The 22,577-nt window shown below is 47.6% G+C and overlaps 1 protein-coding gene across 1 annotated transcript in view; it reads left to right on the top strand.

Moving 5' to 3' along the window:
- rab26 (RAB26, member RAS oncogene family) overlaps nt 1-22,101 on the top strand; it is a gene marked incomplete at both ends in the record, with an annotated part of 42,477 nt that extends 20,376 nt beyond the window's left edge. The window contains 5 exons of the mRNA XM_084455938.1: nt 4,289-4,341; nt 19,913-19,978; nt 20,547-20,603; nt 21,728-21,804; nt 22,002-22,101. Coding sequence (XP_084312064.1) covers nt 4,289-4,341; nt 19,913-19,978; nt 20,547-20,603; nt 21,728-21,804; nt 22,002-22,101 — 353 coding nt within the window. The remainder of the gene's footprint in view (nt 1-4,288; nt 4,342-19,912; nt 19,979-20,546; nt 20,604-21,727; nt 21,805-22,001) is intronic.
- Nucleotides 22,102-22,577: the final 476 nt, after the last annotated feature.

Below are 22,577 nucleotides of genomic sequence, written 5' to 3'. Positions count from 1 at the left end.
AATTGGCATTATCAATCAATCAATCAATCAAAGCTTTATTTATATAGCGCATTTCATACCCAGAGGCAACACAATGCGCTTTACAGAGAACAAGGGAGGTGGGCAGACATCCCACCCCTACATATTCCAGAGGGAAGCAAAAAAACAGTAATCACCCGGGGGCCAGATAAGTGAGCTGTAAAAATTCTTCCCTGACCCCTCTCAACGAGGCGATCGAGCAAGCTCCTGGAGTATGTTTGTCTACCGGCTAAGAACATTTATAGAGCAATAAATAACATGAAATTACATTTTCAGAGTAAGAGAGGCTAATAACATCATAGGAGAGACATGGCAAACATTGGTGTATGTCTGTGTGTGCATAAATGTGCCTGGGCCCAGATAGAGGCAGGGTCAGGGGTAGGATCGGGGTAGGAAAAGGATACGGACCCGGGTTAGGGTGAGGGGAAGGGGATCTGAGCCCAGGACTGGTGTATGTCAGTGTGTGTGTGTGTGTGCCTGGGTCCAGGTAGAGGCAGGGGTCAGGGGTAGGGTGGGGGTAGGAAGAGGATACGGACCCGGGGTAGGGTGAGGGGTAGGGGGTACTGGGCCCAGGCCTAAAGCCGGAAGTGGACTGTTGTATGTCTGTGTGTACGTGTGTGTGTGTTAACTAATTTGCTACGACATCTGCAGCAGACACAGGGGTATCTATCGGACTCAGGGTGGTCTGCTGGTGACAGTGGGGCATCCACTGGACCTGGTTAGAAGATAGGAGGGAGAGAGAGAGAGGCACTAGGGAGAGGGGAGGCAGAACAGGGTTAGTAGCACACAGAGCCATATATAGAGCAATACATTACATCAAACTACATTTTTAGAGCAAGAAAGGATAAGAGCATCATGGGAGAGGTGTGGCAAACACTGATGTGTCTGTGTGTGTGCGTGCCTGGGCCCAGATAGAGGCAGGGGTTGGGGTAGGGTGGGGGGTAGGGTTATGTACGCAGCAAGCATTAGCCAGTGAATTCCTGACCCCACTAATAACATACAATTACTTATACTGTGGGATTTCCGCTGTTCGGCTACGGCCTCCATCTTTTATCTGTATTTCAGACTGTTATGACAGAGCATAAGCATGACCAGCAACAGGAGGAGGAATTGATAGGAAGAGGAGACGCTGGTTCATTTAGCATTCGTTTTCCAAACATGATCCTCAGAAAACCCTTTATGCTTCTTTCAAATCATCTGACACAATCTTACGTTTTATTCCCTTTCATCTAAACTCGTCATCACTGCAAATGAGGGAAACCTCTGTGCTTTACACGAGTATAAATAAAGGTTTGAAATGAAATGAAATCTTAGGTCTAAGGATTGCCCCTTAAATATTAAATTTTAAGCCAGATGTGAATAAAATTTTGGAGTTGTAGGATTAGTGGTCTTCTGGAGAGGGATGGTGGATTACTGTTAGACACTGCTCTAAGTTCCGTCAGTCGGCGACGTTAAAAGCCCCCATCACTCCTCTCCTCCTCCATCGCTCCTCTCCTCCTCCATCGCTCCTCTCCTCCTCCATCACTCCTCTCCTCCTCCATCGCTCCTCTCCTCCTCCATCGCTCCTCTCCTCCTCCATCGCTCCTCTCCTCCTCCATCGCTCCTCTCCTCCTCCATCACTCCTCTCCTCCTCCATCGCTCCTCTCCTCCTCCATCACTCCTCTCCTCCTCCATCACTCCTCTCCTCCTCCATCGCCCCTCTCCTCCTCCATCACTCCTCTACTCCTCCATCGCTCCTCTCCTCCTCCATCGCCCCTCTCCTCCTCCATCGCTCCTCTCCTCCTCCATCGCTCCTCTCCTCCTCCATCGCCCCTCTCCTCCCTCGTTTTCTCCCTCCCCTTATCATCGTGCACCACTCCCCTCCCTGATTGGATCCCAGTCAGCTCTGAAGGATGGAGAAATGGAGCGAGGGGAGAGATGGATGGATGGAAAACAGGTTATAATGTTGTTTTCTCAACATACTTTGGCTTATCTGGATCGTTCTCTCTCCAGGTTCTCTCTCTCCCTCTCCCATATAGTTTTGCTCTCTCTCGCTCTACCCCCTCTCTCTCCCTCTCTCCCCCTCTCTCTCTCCCTCTCTCCCCCTCTCTCTCTCCCTCTGTTATCTGAGAAGACCAGCTCCAATATTAATTGATTCAGCTCTCACAGTATGAGGGGAAATTAGGAATGCAGTTGTCACTGTGATCGATCCCTTCCCCACAAACTGGATGCTCATCTTCCTCTGGTTTCTCCTTCACGCGGGTGAAGGACTGAGAGTGACAGAGTGACAGACCTGAGAATCACTTTACTTGCTTATGGCAGTCCAATGGCTGAATGGCTCTTGTCCAGCTGAGAGGTGAGTTGCAGTAGGATTAGAGAGAGATTGCACTGTCCGCGTGTGTGTGTGTGTCTGTGAGATAGAAAGTGTGTGTGTGTGCGTATGTGTGTGTGTGTGTGCCAACCACAGAACAGTAACCAAGGTCATGCAGTGATAACTGACAATGATTCTCATCTCTTGATGATGGATCACACTGCTGGCTCTTTCACTTCCTATCCCCCTCCCCTCTCTCCTATCCCTCTCTTCCTCCCTCCCTCCCTCCCTTTCTCTCTCTCTCTCTGTCATACACAGACACACACCTCATCTCTGCATTTCTACATGTAGTGTGAGAGAATGGGGTGAAGGACAGAGAGTGTTCTATAGACAGGGAGAGGTGGAGGAGAAAGAGAGTATTAGAGAGAGGGACAGGAGAGAGGGAGTGGTAGGAGGAGTGAGAGAGGGTGGGGTGGAGGAAAGAGAGAGGGTACTAGGTGAAAGGGTGAAAGAGAGGGAGGGTGGGTGGAGGAGAAAGAGAGGGTAAGAGTGGAGGAGAGAGAGAGTGGAGGAGAGAGAGAGAGAGTGGAGGAGAGAGAGAGGGTGAGGAGAGAGAGAGGGTGGGGGTGGAGCAGAGAGAAAGAGAGGGTGGGGGTGGAGGAGAGAGAGGGTGAGAGTGGAGGAGAGAGAGCGGGTGAGAGTGGAGGAGAGAGAGCGGGTGAGAGTGGAGGAGAGAGAGAAGGTGAGATAGGAGGAGAGAGAGGGTGGGGGTGGAGGAGAGAGAGGGAGGGTGATAGTGGAGGGGAGAGAGAGGGTACTAGGTGAAAGAGAGGGTGAAAGAGGGTGGGAGTGTTAGAAGCTGATAAAGACAAGTTTTTAAGACCTTGGCTTCCTGTTTAGGGCTACAATATATCAGCTGCTGTGCTCAGGTGGAGTGGAACACCCCCACACACACACACACACACACACACACACACACACACACACACACACACACACACACACACACACACACACTTACCACTCTCTGAGCCCCATTCCCTCAGTCCGTATGGTAATTGCAGCTCGTTATGCATCTTTCACAGTATTGTCTCCCGGAAGAAACTGTCCCCATGAATAAATTGGAAGGGAAAGGCAACAGAGGGATGGAAGGATGAAGAGAAGTGGAGGGAGGGTTTGAGAAGCAATTAAAAAAAATTAAATAAATAAATAAATAAAGCTAACCGAAACTCAACTGTGACAGTAGCATTCTGCCAATATGAAAATCTGAATACATCATGTGCTGGAATAGGTTAGTCAGCAAACTGTCTTCTGCTAGTCTTGCAAATTACCTTCAGCACTAGATTATGCTCTTAGTCACTTGTTTGGAAAGGAGATGCACTTGTGAGTTCTGGCGAGTAGTAGTACACTGACTACCTTCGTTAAATACAATTATTGTAAGTCGCTTTCGTCTGCTAAATGTAATTTCCACCGTTCCATTCTTGAGGAGAGGGCAATCTTAATACCGGCGTTCAGATGTCCTGCCTTGTGACGACGCAACAGGATCTGGAAGCTCTTCAACTTCACGCACCGTCGTTCTGTCACTGAAAACACAAGCTAAGATAAATAACACAACAACAGCGCTCGCAACATGTGTCATGTTGGCTGGAGTGAAAGTAGGAGAAGACGGTGGTGGAGATGTAATTTAATGAGACCAGACCAGGGTGGCGCTGCCTGACCATCTGTGCTCCACCTCGGGACTCTGCCACAACGCGCTCTCATGCCAGCCTGGCGTGTCCCAGGATGACGGGCACCATTATTTTACATGGAGCCTAATGACTGAGTCTCTCCTAACTGTTCGAAATCATATCATCACAGAGTAGAACTCCTGTTTAAAGAGGAGCTATCCCTATAGTTGATTGCCTGTAGATCTAATGTGTATGCGTGTGTGTGCGTGTGTGCGTGTGTGTGTGTGTGTGTGTGTGTGCATTCTCTCCTCAGCTCTTCTCCTCCTGTATGATGTGACTAACAAGGCCTCCTTCGATCACATCCAGGTAAGACCTAACGTATCCAGCTCTGCAACTCTTATTTTGGGCTGTATCGGGCGGGAAGTGGCCCTTCCACACAACAGTGACCATGACAACGCTGAAGAGAGGGCTGTAAGAGCTCGCTTCTTTTTAGAAAGCGGTACAAAGGTGCTTCCATCTCTGTGGAGCGATCTCCTGCCCCCCCCCCCCCCCCCCGGCTGTGTGTGGAGCAGACAGCCTCTCTCTAAAGTTTGGACTAGGGACGTAACGTTAACCGTTATAATGACAAACCACGATAAAATACGATTAAATGTATCACGATAGAATTATCACTAAAATAGTGTTTGATTTTTGCACTTTGAAAAACTCACTGTAAATACCGTCCAGCATCGACTAAAGTTAGCAACAGTCTCCAAGACGCATCATTTGAATGTTGCTACTTTTATGTCTATTTTTATGTGAAATAATCCGTGCATGTACATTCTGTTTTAAAGCACTTATTATTATAATTATTATTAATATTATAATTATTATTAATTAATTATATATATTATGCAGTAATTGAGGCATCAAAGAGACAGAGGAGCAGTGATGAAGCCATCTGGCGGTCCTGCCGTTAACAGGCATCTGCAACCGGAGGTAGAGGAGGGGGGGGGGGGCCTCATCATTAAGAGAATCAGCGCCCGTTCTTCCGTCCGTGCGCCTCTGCTGAGAACCAGCGAGTAGAACTCTCGCTCAAGCGCAGCTGGGGGCGATGATAATGACGGTGGTGTTGATGGTGATGATGGCAATGTAGGTGGATGGAGATGTTAGTGCTCTGTGCTGGGAAGAGAGCAGCTGCAGGTGAAGAGATATGGAACGCAGCCAGACTCGCCTCCCCGTCGGCGGTATGAAGTGATCATATAAATGTGTGAAAGTGTCCCGGAGGGGCACGGTCTTTACTGGGAAATCCATCTTCAGCCTAATCACATCTGTCAGGAGGTAACCTTCAGCAGGCTGAGCCTCCACATCTCACACTGCTTCTGTTCATTGCTTGTTGGGCAGGTGTACACACAGCGTGTGTGTGTGTGTGTGTGTGGGGGTTTGGGGGGGGGGGGGGGGGGGGGTTTGTGTGGGTGGGTGGGTGTGGGTGTGTGGGTGGGTGGGCAAAGATCCATGTGCAGTCACACCAGATTAGTGTAGGGTGATGGAGCACACCTGTTCAACAGTGACACACGCACACACACACACACACACACACATACACATACACACAAACAAACACACACAAACTGACACCACAACAGGCTTTGTTCTCTGCACTTCCAACAACCTGAGTGCCATCGATTAATATCACAGATTTGTGTGTGTGTGTGTGTGATCTGCAGGCAGGAGTGTGGGAGTCAGAGAGGAGCCACGAGAGAGTGTGGTGTGTCATGTCTCATCAACACTAACTAACTGATGCAGGATTCTGGATAATGTACGCTAATGAGCTAGCCTGGCCTCGCCAGACCCAATTTGCAAAAATGCGAAGGGTCTAGAGCTGCTGAGTTTATTTTCCATCTCCAAGGGGCGTTATCAATGGTCACGGACCAAAACGAAATTGGATAGACCTATAACCCATCAGAGCAACGATGGGTAGTCGTCGTATCATTGTATCAAATGGGTACAGTCGTTGTGTCAAACCCCATATTAGATAAACGGTTGTGATTGGCACGGCTAATATCTGCGGGCTGGAACTCGGTCTGAGTGGGAGCGGGGTCAAAGTGATCTGTGGAGAGAAACAGAATGCGAGCTCAGTGAAGCCAGGCTACTAATGAGCATCAATCCAACATAAAATGGAATTTTGGCTAATGTTCAGGAAGGGGGTGGTTGCTGTATGTATGTCAACAAGGTCTGTTCAAATACCCACCCTGGCATGCTATTGAAAATGCCTCGCTAGTTCACGGACAGTCTTAATAAGTGCTATGACATGTTTGTACATGCCGTACATACACGTACTGTAATAATGATAGTCCTGGTCCATGTGTTGTGGCCAGTCCGCTGACTTGCGTTTGTATAGCACTCAGCGAGGATGGAATGTAGGCACCGTGTAGGGAATGTAACATTTACAGCATGCTCAATGCCCCTGATCTTAAAACCCATTACCGCAAGAGCCTGGAGGTGAAGCCCGGGATCTCTCTTTCTTTTTATCCCTCTATTATTCCACCACATGCACTCCTCTCATCAAGGCCATCCATCCATCCATCTCTCTCTCTCTCTCTCTCTTTCTCTCTCTCTCCCTCTATCTGAATGGTCGAGTGCTGGCATTGTTCTCTCCCTAGTGGGTTCATCCAGAGGTAGACATACTATAGGGCTGTAAGGGCCTTGAAAGCTGTGGATAAGGCTGGAGGGAAGATTGCCTTTTGCATTCCCATACGCTCTAGTGAATGTGTGTGTGTGTGTGTGTGTGTGTGTGTGTGTGTGTGTGTGTGTGTGTGTGTGTGTGTGTGTGTGTGTGTGTGTGTGTGTGTGTGTGTGTGTGTGTGTGTGTGTGTGTGTGTGTGTGTGTGTGTGTGTTTAGAAATGTACAAATAAATGGATCAACTAAATTTTAGTGTTCCTGACTGAAAAGTATTTTGTGTGTGATTTTAGTTGCAGGGATTGAATCATTCAGCTGCTCTCTGTCCCTTCTCTCCCTCTCTCTTTCTCTCTCTCCCTCTCTCTCTCTCTCTCTCTCTCTCTCCCGTCACTAACATGGGCTGTAATTCCTTGCAGCTGGGTGCATTCATATCAAAGCCAGACCTGTCTTATTCTACACATACATTTAAAAGCTTCATAATCTCACCAGTGCTTGAGCAATGTTTTGAGTAGGAAGCTACAGAGCTTGTCTGTCTGTCTGTCTGTCTGTCTGTCTGTCTGCCTGCCTGCCTGCCTGCCTGCCTGCCTGCCTGTCGACACACACACACACACACACACACACACACACACACACACACACACACACACACACACACACACACATCTTCCACTGGTTATCTGAGGTGTGTCCAGCTTTCTGATTGGGTAGCCATCCCCTGCTGGGGCTGAAAGTGGATGGCTTTATTTGTTTTTGCTACTGCTGATGATGTTGTTCACATACTGTACGCAATCACACAGAAATTTGTGTTCAGTATCTCAGTTGAATTTCAAATCAATGCCACTGATGGATCGTAAAGCAGAACCCAGCACCTTTGTGACTTTATATACAACCTAATTTAAGTAAGTCTGCAGCTGTTCTGCACTCAGGCACACAAGCACACACACACGCACGCATGTGCACGCATGCACACACGTACACAGACTTACTTGCTTCAGGTCGTCCGTTGTGTCCCTCGATGACAATCCTGCCTCTGCTACTTGTGATCCATGATCCACACTATCTGCCACAAACAGTACAGCGGAAAGCACTGACTGGAGGTGTGGATGTGGTACTGGGGGTGTGGCTCTGGTACTGGAGGTGTGGTTGTGGTACTGGGGGTGTGGATGTGGTACTGGGGGTGTGGATGTGGTTCTGGGGTGTGGATGTGGTACTGGGGGTGTGGATGTGGTACTGGGGGTGTGGATGTGGTACTGGGGGTAAGGATGTGGTACTGGGGGTGTGGATGTGGTACTGGGGGTGTGGATGTGGTACTGGGGGTGTGGATGTGGTTCTGGGGGTCTGGATGTGGTTCTGGGGTGTGGATGTGGTACTGGGGGTGTGGATGTGGTACTGGCTTCATGTCTCCCTAGACATCTGGTCCACCAATCACCTCGGTCCTCCGACATTCCGTTGGCAGAGCTGCCTGCAGACGGAGCGTTGAGCAGCAGTGTCCTCCAGCTGGATTGGGTTCAGGCCACACTTTTTCACGATGGTCCTCAGTGCGCGAGGCCAAGCGGCTGCCAAGATGTAACATGGCCAGCACTTAACACGGTAAGCGCTCTTTCGGCAATCCCGATGACATGACCAAGCCAGCGAAGTTGGTGCTGTGTGAATGTAGCCTCCATACTAATGCAGGTTTTGCAGAGTATGTCATTATCGGGCACTCGGTCACGCCAGGTTGTCTACAAGATGCATTATAGACACGTGATGCGGAAGGAAGGCCTCAAGCGTCCTGAGGTGCCGACTGTGCAGGGTCCACGCTTCACAGCTGTAGAGGAGAGCTGTGATGACAACTGCCGGGTACACAGATATTTTGGTGTGGAGGTTGAGGACTTTATTTTGAAAGACCCTTCTCCTGAGTCTGCCAAAAGAAGATAATGCCTGTTTAACCTGGTTTTGCTGCAGTCGTCAGAGAGGATACTGCCCAGGTATTGGAAGATTCCAGTAAGTGGTTTGTCGTAGATGGCGAAGGTTGGCAGATGAGACGGGGGAGTAGAAGCCCACTGGCATGCTACTTCAGTCTTTGCCACGTTTACTGGAGAGACCCAGCCTACCACGCCCTTGCAACAGCTGGCAGGGTACTGTAGCTAGCAGGGCCTCTGGTGTGTGGGCCACAACTGCACAGTCATCTGCGTACTGCAGCCCGATGGCATGCTCAGACGTTATGTTTGTGAACGCTTGGAGCCTTCGGATGTTAAACTGATTTCCATCAAGTCCACAGCGACCCCACTGTCCTTCTTGTGGAGCAGCAATGTCACACACAGCAGGAAGATGTTGAGAAGAACTGGAGCAAGGATGCACTCCTGATGTACAGTACAGCGGCGCAGGAGGCTGTTCTGTTATACTCATGCGTACACACACACACATATACACCTGCGTTTTTAACCATACACAGCTGTTTAAATGACAACCTCACGCGTGTGTGTTTGGTTTTCAGTGTCTAGTCTTTGTGAAGACTGCATCTGAGTTCCTTAGAGCAGTGCTGTCAGGGGAACAAGTAATAGGTAACAGGTGGAGGTGGAGAGGCGGATCATATGATTCCTTTGGAAGCCTCTCTCTCTATCTCCTCTATCTCCTCTCTCTCTCCTCTCTCTCTCTGTCTCCTCTCTCTCTCTATCTCCTCTCTCTCTCTGTCTCCTCTCTCTCTCTCTGTTCTGGATGTGTTTTATGTCTGTCTTGTTGTGTCCTCCATGTGTATGTAACTCTTGAACGGAGGTGCCATAGATGCAAAACAAATTTCAGCTTGCTGACAATAAAGTCTTATCGTATCGCCTCTCTCCCTCTCTCTCTCTATTTCACCCGTCTCTCTTCTTTCCTCATAACTTTTTATCTCTGCTTGAAATGTCCTCCTGTCCTCATCATCCTATCCTTCTACCCATCCTTCTATCCTTCTATCCATCATTCTATCCTCCTCCTATCCTTCTATCCTTCTGTCTTTCTATCCTCCTATCCGTCCTTCTATCCTTCTATTCTATCCTCCTATCCTTCTATCGTTATCCTCCTATCCTTCAATCCATCATTCTATCCTCCTTCTATCCTTCTATCCATCCTTCAATCCATCATTCTATCCTCCTTCTATCCTTCTATCCATCCTTCAATCCATCATTCTATCCTCCTATCCTTCTATCCTCCTCCTGTCTTTCTATCCTCCTATCCTATCCATCCTTCTATTCTATCCTCCTATCCTTCTATCGTTATCCTCCTATCTTTCTATCCATCCTTCTATCCTACTGCTGACTGAACGCTGCTGCTCGAGTCCTCACTAAGACTAAGAAAGTGGATCACATCACTCCAGTTCTGAGGTCTTTACACTGGCTTCCTGTCTGTCAAAGAATTTACTTTAAAATACTGCTGTTTGTTTATAAAGCACTGAATGGTCTAGGGCTAAAATATATTTTTGATCTGCTGCTGAAAGCCTCTGCTAAATGACTGTAATGTAATGTACAGATACAAGGGGCAAATGTGAATATGTCTGTATTAAACAAAGGCTTGTCCGACGACACGCATGCACAAGCACGCACATACTGTACACGCACACAAACACACATGCATGGCTCGTTGTCGGACGCGCACACACAAGCTCGTACAGGCACACACAGACACGCACACGCACACACACAAAAACACACCTACAGCACAAGCTCAGTCTTATCAGAGCCAGGCTGTCTTCTTCCTCTTCCCATCCTATCCTCCTCTTCATCGCTCCTCCTCCAGAAAGATTATCTTTCTTCTTCCCTGCTCCCCTGTCAGCTGGTCTCTGGGCAGCCGGAGAGGCTGGTGATGGCCCCGCCTCTCTGGTCCCTATCAGACTGAGCTGACTGAGTCCTGTGATGTGAACCACGTACTGGGAAGTGGAGGAGGAAGAGGAGAAGGAAGCATCATTGCTGAGTGCAGAACAATAACTGTGGCTGTCCGGTGCTTGGGCCAGTGAAGGCAACACTAATGAGCACCCTTTTATACAGTTTGGCAGCTGGGAGCATCAGAGATGGCAGTCGAGCGCCTCTGTCTCTCAAAAGAAAAAGCGTGTCTGCATTCAGAAACAAGCAGAGAGCTTGGATAGACTTGTGTTCAGTCTGCACTGTGTGTCCATGGGAAGAGAAGGGGTAATATGAAGCACTTAGTAAGACTCACATGGAGACCTGAGGCTAGGCTAGGAGAATATCAGAGCTTCTGTGTGTGTGTGTGCGAGAAAGGCCGAGAGCTCTGTGTGCGTGTGTGTGTGTGTGTGTGAGAGAGAGACAAGAGAGAGAGAGAGAGGAAGTGTGTTTTTGTGTTTATAATAAGTGCTCTGTGTTGCCACCATCTCACCTGCTTACAGCACAGCCTCTAGCCCTCAGCTCTCAGCGCAGGCTGGCTCTCCTCTCGGCACCTTTGATCAGCTAGTTTAGTCCGTTCTGACACATCAACAGCTGTTCATCCTATAGGGGAAGAGTCCTATAGCCCCCTGTACTTTTCCCCCAGGGGAAAATCCCCTAGAACTCCATGTTCTAGAACTCCCCATGTAGTTCTCTTTCAGACAGTGGGATCCCCTCCCCCGCAGAGGAGTGACTCGCGAGAAAGAGAAAAAAACTCCTATGATTTTGGTCAACGGGATTTTTTTTTTGTTACGAGATTGAACTAAGGCAGTTTGGTGTTTACACGTATGGTATTTATTCGGTTTAGTTTGAGAAATCCGCGCGATGCTCTGCGGTAAACACAGAAGTGTTTTGGTTGTGATCATATATTTCATCCATCAGATATCTGAGTTACAAAAAACTAGGAAAGCAGTTTTGTGTGTGTGTGGGGTTTATTCCATTTTAGAACATCCATTTGGAAAATCTATGAGATTGCTGAACACAGAAGCTTTGTTGGCACAGTGAATTTAAACATGGCGCCATTGAAATAAAACTTTGCCAGTAGGCTCCCTACCCAACTAGAAATGTTCAACATTTCCACCCCACCTACAATATACTGTGCCCCGGCAAGAGGACTACCTCGCAAGCAGGGGCTTTTTTGGGGAGTATAAAGTCCCCCGCGAACCCGCCCGTAGACCCCAGCCCCTTTGCTGTGAACACAAGTTACCCCCTAAGGTCCGTAGTTCTGGGGGGAAGTGGTGAGAAAGCCCCTCTACGTTGATACAGGCACTGTTTGTGTTCGACCTTTTTGCTTGCTGCATGTGTTGCAAGTGTCACTGTGTCGCTCGTCAGCAGGCTACTGCTTCCACCCTAGTCTGACTCAGCGGATGTACTGTAGGTTTTGGGGATAAGCCTTGTCATTCGTTTATTACTGCCCAATCAGTGGTTGGCGAAATCTCCTGTCCGCCCAATCAGATTCAATCCATATTACGCGACACAACAAAAGCCTATAGCAACCACTCCACCGAAGACGATTGTGATTGGTTTAAAGAAATACAGCGCCCCCTGCATCCACGAATGGTAATGAGTCCAGCTAAATGAAGTGTGGAGATAGGTCTGGCTATGCGAGACTAGACTACTTCCACCCTCACTTGGTTCTCGGGTCCTCCGACTTCCGAAAACATGTGACTGCCTCTCATAAACACTGCTTCAGACAGCTGTGCCACCGCTGGCGATTCGATGGTGCAAGTGGGCGGTATCTACACTGAGGAGTGAGTTAAACCAATTCAACTCGGTTACACCTGGTTGGCAAGAACGATGCCTTTCTGGTTTTGACGATACCAGAAATGGCAGCGCTTAGAGCTCGTTTTTCATTCTCACAATGCTCTGCCTTCTCCGCGCTGGGCTGGCAGCCACGGACAGGAAAGTTAGATGTGGCGCTGGCTTAGCGAGCCCTGTGGATGTTGCCTGGAGCTGGAGCCGAAGCCGTTGGATCATGAGACTGTTTGTGGTGGCGGGAGGAGTCTGGCTCTGGGTCACCGCCCCCCCCCCCCCCCCCCCCCCCCCTTCATCCATCACAGCAGCCATTTGCAACCATTCAGCTGAAACAATGGGGCTGATTGCAGCCTAGTCTGCTGGCCTGAGAGAGAGAGGGGGGGGGCTTTGAACATTATTGGTGAGTTAGAGTGAGTGGGAGAGAGAGGGGGGTAGGGGGAGAGACAGAGGGGAGTGGAGAGGTGATGGAGGGAGCAAGGAGGAAAGAGAGAGAGAGAGAGAGAGGGAGAGAATTATAAGTGGCAGTTAACCTCTTGACTTCACAGTGACTAAGTGTCTCTTCCTCCTTTTCTCTCCCTCTCCCTCTCGCTTACCCTGCCCCCCCCCCCCCCCCTTCTGTCTCTTCACACTCTGTTCTCATGATTTACATGATTTATGTTTTTATCCACCTCTTTTCATGTAAAGCACTATGTGCTACATTGATTTGTATGAATGGTGCTATAGAAATAAAACGACATTGACATCGACAGTATTCCAGTCACATCTCATCTTATTGAAATTCAGTCTCCGCTCCCAGTGTCCACCAGGGCGAATGTATCCAGGGCACCGATGCGCACTGGGAGCTGGGGACCGGCTGTGGCCCCGATGGGCCCAGCAGGTGCTGAGGAGAGCCCTCGGAGCTCGACGCCGGTCGTTTTCTCCACTGGCCGACCGCATGGGGACATCCTGCTGAGGGCGCTGGCGGGCCACATGTCCCAACTCCCCGCACGTAAAACACCTCCAGGTCTCCAGGGTCTCAGACGCTCTCCGTCGGAGGTTGGCAGGTCCCGGCCGCGACTCCCTCTGTGGTCCACAAAAGTTGGGAGTTAAGAAGTACTTTGGAGTTAAGTGCTCCTTAACTCGTTCGGGAAACCCGGCCATTATCTGTTCGGTAACCCGGTAACTCTCGATCACTTCAATCAGGTCGTGGACGGTAGCAGGGCACTGGAGGGCGTGGTCTAGGGACCGCAGGGCTCGGTCCATCACCAGGCGGTCCACGGCGGAAGGTCCAGTTCCGGTGGTCAGCCAGTGTCGGGTGAGGCGGGTCAGCTGCGCGAGCTGACAGCGGACGGGCTCTCGTAGGTCGCCGGTCCACGCATGCCATAACTGGGACCGAACCTGACGGTTTAGCCCATATTGGGCCTCATCCTCACCCAAGTCGTGGCAGGGCCCGCTGAGCCTCCCCGGTCAGGTAGGGAGCGAGGACGGCGGCCATCTTTCTCAGTCGGCCGTCCGCTCAAACAGTTCGAGGTAGGCTTCGATGTCGTCCAAGGTGCTGACGGGGGCCTGGGTTGTCGGGTCGCGGCCTCTTCACCCCTTGTGGCGCTGTCCGTGGTGCTGAACTGGCCTCTTGCACATGCCGCGGACAGGTTTGGGTGCGGTCACGTTTGTGGCCCGCGCCCTTGTGGCAGTCTCCCGCCGGCCCTCCCCAGGGAGGATGTCACAGCGTGCGTGTGGGTGCGTGTGTGTGTGTGTGTGTGTTTGGTTCCGTGTATGTAAGGTTTGGTGTGAATAAGGCCTATCAAATTTGTATTCACGAACCTTGAGTGACATACAGTATTAGGTCACTCAACCTCTGCAGCAGAATAGGATTGTCAAGATGAAAGTAAACGCACACACACATACACACACACACACACACACGCACCCACACACGCACACACCTGTGCAGAGCCCCGCGGTGATAAGGAAGATTGGCTCAGGCTCTGTGGGAGAGAGAGCTGGAGGCTTACCTTCAACTGAGCACGACCGTAATGAAACTGAGAGTGTGAAAAGCATGCAGGCACAACACACACACACACACACACACATGAATGGCTGCAAGCATACAGATACACATGCACATGAACACACGTTTGCCAGCAGACAGGCACACACACATGCACACACTCTGCGCCCTCCATTCTTACAGTAATAGGGGGTCACACACACTTTCTCTCTTCCCTGCTGCATCTGAAAGCTGCTGGGAAATCAATCAAAGGTCGAGTCGACTCTCATAACCCCGTCTTCACAAAGCTCCACCACTTAGTGAGGATTCAGTCCAGTGAGTTTTCCTTGGCAAAAACACAGCATGGCTCAAGTCAGAGTTCTCTCTAAGTCTCAGATATTTGCCCATGGAGTGTGAGTTTGTCTCATACTCACGCACACACACACACACACACACACATCAGCCTGTCAATTTTAATTGATATACAGAAGTCTCTCTCTTCCTTCTCTCCGTCTCTCTCTCTCCCCCAGAGCAGGGCTGTATCAGTGTCAGCTCTGAGCTGAGACAGCTCTGTGTGTCGGTCTGTGGGTAATAAACCAGTCTAATCCCAATCCCCAGGTGATAACAGCCTGGCAAGTAGATGCAGGTGAAGGATTAGGAATTAGGACAGACAAGTCCTGGGATTAACAGTACATGGTGCTAACATTATTATAAACATACTAATGATTGAGATGGGGAGAGGGTGGGGCTCAAATCAAAGAGAGATATTGTACAACTACACATTTTGAAAATGCAACAAATAAACTATACTTGGATACTCCCCTAAGGACTAACTGTGCATAAAGGCTAATAGCTAAGCAAAATGAAACTATGGGGAAGTGTGCATGAGGTAGAATGATGAGATGAGACGAATGACAAATACATTCTGTAGCAGAACCATAATTTAAAACTTTAAAATATCTTTAAAATCATGTCACACAGCACCATGAGTATGCATTCACATTTTTATTCTGCATCACCCTGGTCATGAACTCACGTTCCACCAAGGGCAAGTCATGATCTTTCTTGAGTTACCTGCCAAGTGAGAAGCCATATATGGTTTCACAATATAACGCAATCAAGGGTTGCATGTAAATGTCACAGGTGTATGTAACATGGAGGTTTCATCAGTTTCCACAAAATGTTTGTTAAAGGCACCACGAGGGGTATAAAACTAAACTAAAGACTAAATAATAAAACAAAGGTATACTCACAAGTGTAGAACAAAAGACAACATTTACAAACTCTTAAGATGGCACAGGAAAGACCAGTGACAACGCACATCATTACAGGTCGTCCTCAGAAGAGCTTGACTCCCTCTCGGCCGTCCATACATCCAGCTAGTTCTGCAGAACTCTCCACTCCTGCATCCCTCCTCAGTACAGGAGGCTGGGAGTTCATGATGTCTGTGGCAGTGGCCAGCAAGTTTCATCCTCCTGGATGCCACTTTCTCACTCAGCTTTGGTAGCCCCCCTATACAGATGCTTGTTGGTACTGTAACATGCTCGCTCTGGTTGACATTTAGCACCACACACAGCATTCTGGTGTAGCACCCATCCAGAGACTTCTACAGGGTAGGCTTCAGGGTCCACGTTTCACAGCCGTATAGGAGGACAGACTCCACGGTCGCATGGAAGAAGCTCAGTTTGATGTGTCGAGGGAGATTGGAGTTCCACACACTATTCATGCCATTCAGGGCCCTCCATGCCAGCGCTTTTCTCACCTTAAGGCAGGGGCGGACTGGGGAAATAATTAAGTCCGGGCAACATAGCCCTGGTCGGCCCACTGAACGGGCTTTCTGATTAGTTGAGTGTGTGTCGGGGGGGGTGCTGAGCAATTTGCCCACACCGGCCCACTTGAGGACCGGCTCATCGGGATTTGTCCCGAATGAAGCGGTGCCACTTGATTTAGACCTCTGTTTGTGCTCACAGCTCAAAGGTCAACTCCTCAGTGTCAACTCACACACACAATTCCTCTTCAACCTCCCTCTCTGGAGGAAAGGTCCAGGTTAGACACTCTTTAGTCGACCTGGGCGGATGGGCCTAATTGCCCTGCTGTAAGACCTTTAAGATAAATCTCAATCATGAATTCAATGACTCAAGCAAGATATATCAATACTCACCAACCCAATAAAGGCTATATAATAAATATATAATATAATATAATATAATATATATTTAATAATATAATATATATTTATATAAAATTTGGTGTTAAATTATACAGATAATGCAGTTACATGAAAAATACAGGTTACAAAATAAAAACATGAAAGAGAATAGCTCCCAGGTCTCCAGCCTCTGACTTCTTCCACGCCTCTGTTGGTGGAAAGACAAGTCTAACTTCCTCCATTCCTCTGCTGATGGAAAGAAGAAGTCTGCTCTCTCTTCGTGAGCTGTTTTTTGAACCCCCTTAACGGGAGGGCAGGGTGCTGACATCACGTCTCTTCGGGTGAACACAGTCCTTCTCTCCTCCCTGGCAGATTAACAATCACTACATTCAACATCTTATCTCTCTGTCACCCAAAGCAGGACATCACAGAATGAATGTCTAATTAACAGCTTATCAAATATCCTACTTTAAGCATTATCTACAGTATATACTCAAACAGTTGATGCATGGATACATTCTCCAGTCATTAATCATTACATTGTCATTACTGTCTCACACGTATACAAGGTTACATAGTTGATCTTGACTAAGAACAGATACATATGTTTATATGTATTATATATACATATGTATAATTTATAGATTATAAATGTCTACTTCTACTTTAAGTGATTACATTTCCAATAAATTATATTCAACTCTAAGCAGTGTTACTAATTGATTACATATTCTACTTTTAAGCCTGTTATTCGCATCTTTACACACTAAATGCTGTTGTTGTTTCTCAGGCAGTCCTTCCAACACAGCTCCTTTGATTCCTGCACGTCTGATAAGCGCCAGGCCTGAGCCGGATGGGGGGGGTTTCTTATCACTTTCTCAGAGCTAGCCGGGCCCTTGTTAGTTCCATGTGTGTGTGGACCATTCATTATTCATCCATCCATCTGTTTTTTTTAGAGGGATCTGCTAATAATATTTATTACCACCTTTCCGGCCTGTCCCAGGTGCTTGGGCCGGATCTGCCCCCGTAGGCCTCTCGTCTCTCATGGCTGACTCTTGGGCCTGATGTTCCTCTCGTCTCTCATGGCTGACTCTTGGGCCTGATGTTCCGGCCCTCGGTGCACTTGACAGTCCCCCTCGTTCCTGACTGGTGGGCGGGATCACTACATGAAGATTTTGTCTTTTTTTTCATGAACATTGGAGATTTATTGAACGAGCATTTGCAGTAGCTGCATACATGAAAACATTTTGATGTGCTGTGGGCTCAGTTTTTTATATTTAAAAAATCTGTGATCTTTTGTGGAGGACAGTCTGAAGACGTAGTGTAGCAATTGGGGTGTCAATTGACCAAAAAATGTGTGAGGAGTAGGGTTTGATAGGTTTTACAGTTGTTTTTTTTTTAAAAGAGTGATGGACTTCATAATTCCTGCCAGCTCAAAGCATATGTACATTTCTGCTCACTTGGGCTTATGTTTTGGTGGTGGTTGCCAGGTGATAGCACATATAGTACGGCTGATTTCTTATGATTTTTTAAAGCTTTAAACTTTAGACTGTTGCTATAGTGCCACCATCAGGACAATTGACTCACAATGCCAGTTGAGGACTTTTGGCATAGGACTGGACCTATGTGCAAAGTTTGGTGATTTTTAATGCGAAGTCAGACTTCCTAGGAAGATTTGAAAAGACCTGCTGTGGAGGACCTACAGTAAGGGCTTGTGAAGGGACATAGAGAGACAGGAAATCAGTGATGTAGGAGGGTGCTAGACCATGAAGAGCTGTACAAGTAGAAGGACTTTGTATAAAATATACAGGGATGACAGGATGAGGGGGGGGGTAGTGTGCAGAGTGTGGAGAGGAAATAAATAGAAGAGAGCCGGTGAACCAGAGAAGCACGCGGCTCATTCAGCGCTCGCTAGATCCACATTCCTTTCCTCTCATCTCTGCTGTGTCTGTTCGGGCTACCTGTCTTATTTCAATTGCTCAGCGGTCCCCCGAGTCCCTGTTATCTACCATCGTTACACAGCTGTCAGCTTTCCAGGGGTCCGGTGAGGCAGGCCCGTAGCCAGGGCGGATCAGGTGGATCGAACGAACCCCCCCTCACGACCAAAGTTCCAGAATTCTGGGTCCCCCCCCCCCCCCCAATAACTTGCGCGACAATTAAATTAGCGATAAGGTCCACTTTAAAAAATTAAATAAATAAAAAAAGCACCCCCCCTGTAGCCCGTAGCGGGCCTGTGAGGTGATTTATATCTGGAGCCTACTCCATATCACACATGCAACACACAAACACATACACACACACACACGCATGCATGCTACACACACACCTCACACATCTCCCCATAACCCTGTCTCTGTATGTACTGTAGAAAATGCTTAGTGCTGCTTCAAGCTAGATCAGCTGTTCCTAATTTGTAGGAGGTTGTGTCCCGCCTGTGTAAATCAGTGAATCCATGATCAGTTCAGAGTCCCACAACTAATTTCCATCACAGTATGTAAGCCTATTAAAATGTTTATCCAGGATTCGGTGTAAATAAGCTGTGACTTATCCTTTTTTAGTAAGCCTGAAGCCAGCCATGCTCCTCACATTCACTGCAACGTCTCCAAAATGACATTTCACTGACATGGTAGATGTAGTGTGACATTTTTCTGAATTATACACAGTATCGCAAATATTTTCAAATTGTATTTTGAATTCTGTCCTCATCCCGTCCCCTTCCACCAATCAGAGACATTGCTGTTGGCAACCCCACCCATCCGGCCAGATTGATTGACCACTGACTGAGCACAGCCGCAGTTACTCTGCAATTAGGAAGACAAGCCAAAAAACGTTTCACACCCCAGCTAGTTTTGTCATGCATGAAGCAGATACTGTAGAAGATGATACATACATACATGAAGGCTGCCACATGCCTCGTGTGTGATTTAAGTTTATTTGAGAACGTTCTTTTGTAGAGCTTAAGTTTTATTAGAAGATCAAGGGAACTTGATCAACTTCTCACTTGGCTCAACAAGAACATGACCTTCCCTTGGTGTCTATGGTTGTGAGTTCAAGCCCCGGGTGATACAGAATAAACACGCTAATGCCTGCTCAGGCATTGTACTGTTTGGATTTCAGACACATGATTTCAAAGATGATGATGTTTTAAATAATTAGTCCGGGCAGAGACCCTCATGTATGTCATTTGTCTGCTCCTTCTTCCACTTCCTCCTCAAAACGCCCGGCCCCGCCCCAGTGCTGCGCTGCAGCTAGAATTCCTTTAATTATTTTGCCCTCAATTTGTTACTATCTTTGTTCTATGCCCCTTGGGCTGTGTCATTTATTCTTGTTCATTATTGTGTTCCTGTGTTTTATTGATCACTATTCTTATTATTTTTTATGGTGCATGTGTGTGGAAATGTTAAAGCACTTTGAGCTGCAATGTCTGCAGGAAAAGTGCTTAATAAAGGTGGTTGTTATTATTATTATTATTATTATTGTTGTTGTTGTTGTTATTATGATTCCTCCATCTCCAGGCCTGGCTGACAGAGATCCATGAGTACGCCAAGCAGGATGTGGTGCTCATGCTGCTGGGGAACAAGGTGAGACGACCCCAGTGGAAATAAGTCTTCCACTTTTCTGTGTTTATGTCCTCGTTAGTTTTAAGAATGTCATCCATACGTGTGTGTTTTTTTTTTTTTTTTACTTTCAAATAAACCAAATCAAACCAAAGGGAGGAAGAGAGAGATGGATGGAGGGAGAGAAAGATGGATAGAGGGAGGGAGGGATAGAAGGATTTAGGGATAGATGGAGGGAGAGAAGGATGGATGGATGGAGGGAGAGAGGGATGGAGGGAGAGGGATGGATAGAGAGAGGGAGGGAGAGGGAGGGAGAGGGAGGGATGGACAGGAGAGAGGGATGGAAGGAGGGAGGGAGAGAGGGATGGATGGATGGAAGTAGGGATAGAGGGAGGGAGGGACAAAAGAAGAGAAGGATGGTTGGGGAAGGGAGAGAAGAATGGATGGAGGGAGCGAGAGTTGGAAGGAGGGAGAGAGGGATGCATGGAGGGAGTGATGAATGGGAGAGGAATAGAGGGAGTGAGAGAGGGATGGATGGAGGGATGGTTAGAGTGGAGGAGTGTTTATGAAACTGTGTCCCCTCTGGTACCAGGCTGATTCCACACACGGGAGAGAGGTGAAGAAAGAGGAGGGTGAGAAGCTGGCTAAGGTGAGACATACACACACGCGCGTGCACACACACACACACACACACACAGCTCGCTAATGCTGGGCTCACACTATATTTAAAATTTATATATATATATATATTTTATATTTAAAATTCTAACCGATTTTGAAATTGGGTTGCATCACGCACATGAGGAGAATCTTAACAGACATTCTTCTCGCGAATCTGAAACATGCACACACTACAAGATTTGAAAACAACGCCTCATCACACACTACACAAGATATTATCGTACCTGAGGGAGCAAAGAACCACTGCCCCGCTTGTAAAGTAGTGATGTAATAATCTAAATATCAAACAAGTTTCATATTATCGGTGCGGCCACGATGCGTCTGCGACCAGATTTCCCCTCTGATTGTCGAGAGGGGTGAATCGGGGATAATTGGGCCCAAAAATCCTGTAGTGTGAGTGTGGTGGTGTCACACACCTCCGATGCACTGTAATAGTAAACACACACACAGAGGGTGGGTAGGTAAAGAGAGGGACAGGACACACACATTTTAATACTTTATTTTAATTTGACAAATTAAATTACAGCTACCAGGGAATCAAATATAATAGGGCAAGACAGTTCCAGAACACTCAAGGATACACACAGCACCTTCTCCACTCAGCTTGGCTGCCTATGACAGCTGAAAACTGTTAACCTTTGCTTCTTGCCATGCCAGCGATGTTCAGACCACTCCTGGCATACTTGTGTACATGACCTATGCTTCCATATATAATAATATAAGTACACAAAATCTACATATGAACCCAAAGTTGGTAATAGTTTCAAGTAAGATATTTATCTTGGAAAGTCTGGTCCATGTACAGATCAAAAACACAGCCTACTTCTACAATCAGGACCTCTTTGTGACTGTGGTCAACAAAAACAACATCAGGTGTATTGGGGATGTTAGCAAAGGCGTAGTTAAACCTGACTGGTGACACTCTTAAATGTTTATACATTGCTGCACTGGATGGTAAGATCTTTTGTATGGCATCGGACACTAGGTCAACAATACGCACACACACACACACACAGTAAAATAATGCATGTTTCTTTTTTTTTTCTGTGTGTGTGTGTGTGTGTGTGTGTGTGTGTGTGTGTGTGTGTGTAGGACTATGGAATTCCCTACATGGAGACCAGTGCTAAGTCGGGTCTGAATGTGGAACTGGCCTTCACTGCTGTGGCCAAGTGAGTAGAACCCACCAGCTACAGTCATATACCATAGAGCTTGTTCCTCAGAACTGGAGGAAATACCCTCTCTCTTTTCATTTCTTTCTCGTTACCTCCCCCCCCCCTCTTTCTCTCCATCTCTCTCCCTCTCCATTTCTCTCCATCTCCCTCTCCCTCTCCATCTCTCTCTCTCTCTCTCTCTCTTTTGCCACTAGAGAGCTGAAACACAAGACCCTGAAGATTTCTGATGATGGCAACTTTCGTCTCCAGGAGTACGTCAACAAGGAGATGAAGACGGCTGGCTGCTGCCACTAGTTAACATGTCTGAGCGTGTGTGCGTGTTTTATGTATGTTTGTGCGTGTGTGTGAGTGTGAGAGAGTGTATCTGTGTGATTGAGACATTATGCATTCTCTTCTGACCCCTACTGTAAAGGTTTTGTCCTGATCCACATACTTTACAGCTGTGAATGTACAGTATTATAGTTACTTATCATTAATACAAACACACACACACACACACACATACACACACACACACACACACACAGACAGACAAACACACACACACACACACACACACACACACACACCTGTTTCTCTACATTTGTTTGAACTCCTATTCTTGGTCCCTTGAAAATGTTTTGTGCAATGTTCAAATAATGTATGTGATCTAATAGTACATATGAAATCAATGACCTGGTCATCTTTATACAGTAGTTTGCATCTCCTGTAAATGCTTGTCTCCCCATGAAGGTGAATGGCTATAACTGATAGAAAACTTAGACATAGAT

The sequence above is a fragment of the Borostomias antarcticus genome (genome assembly GCF_949987555.1).
Source record: "Borostomias antarcticus genome assembly, chromosome: 22".
NCBI classification, from domain to species: Eukaryota; Metazoa; Chordata; class Actinopteri; order Stomiiformes; family Stomiidae; genus Borostomias; species Borostomias antarcticus.
The sequence above is the reverse complement of the archived record's forward strand: the minus strand, read 5'-3'. Positions and strand labels throughout refer to the sequence as shown.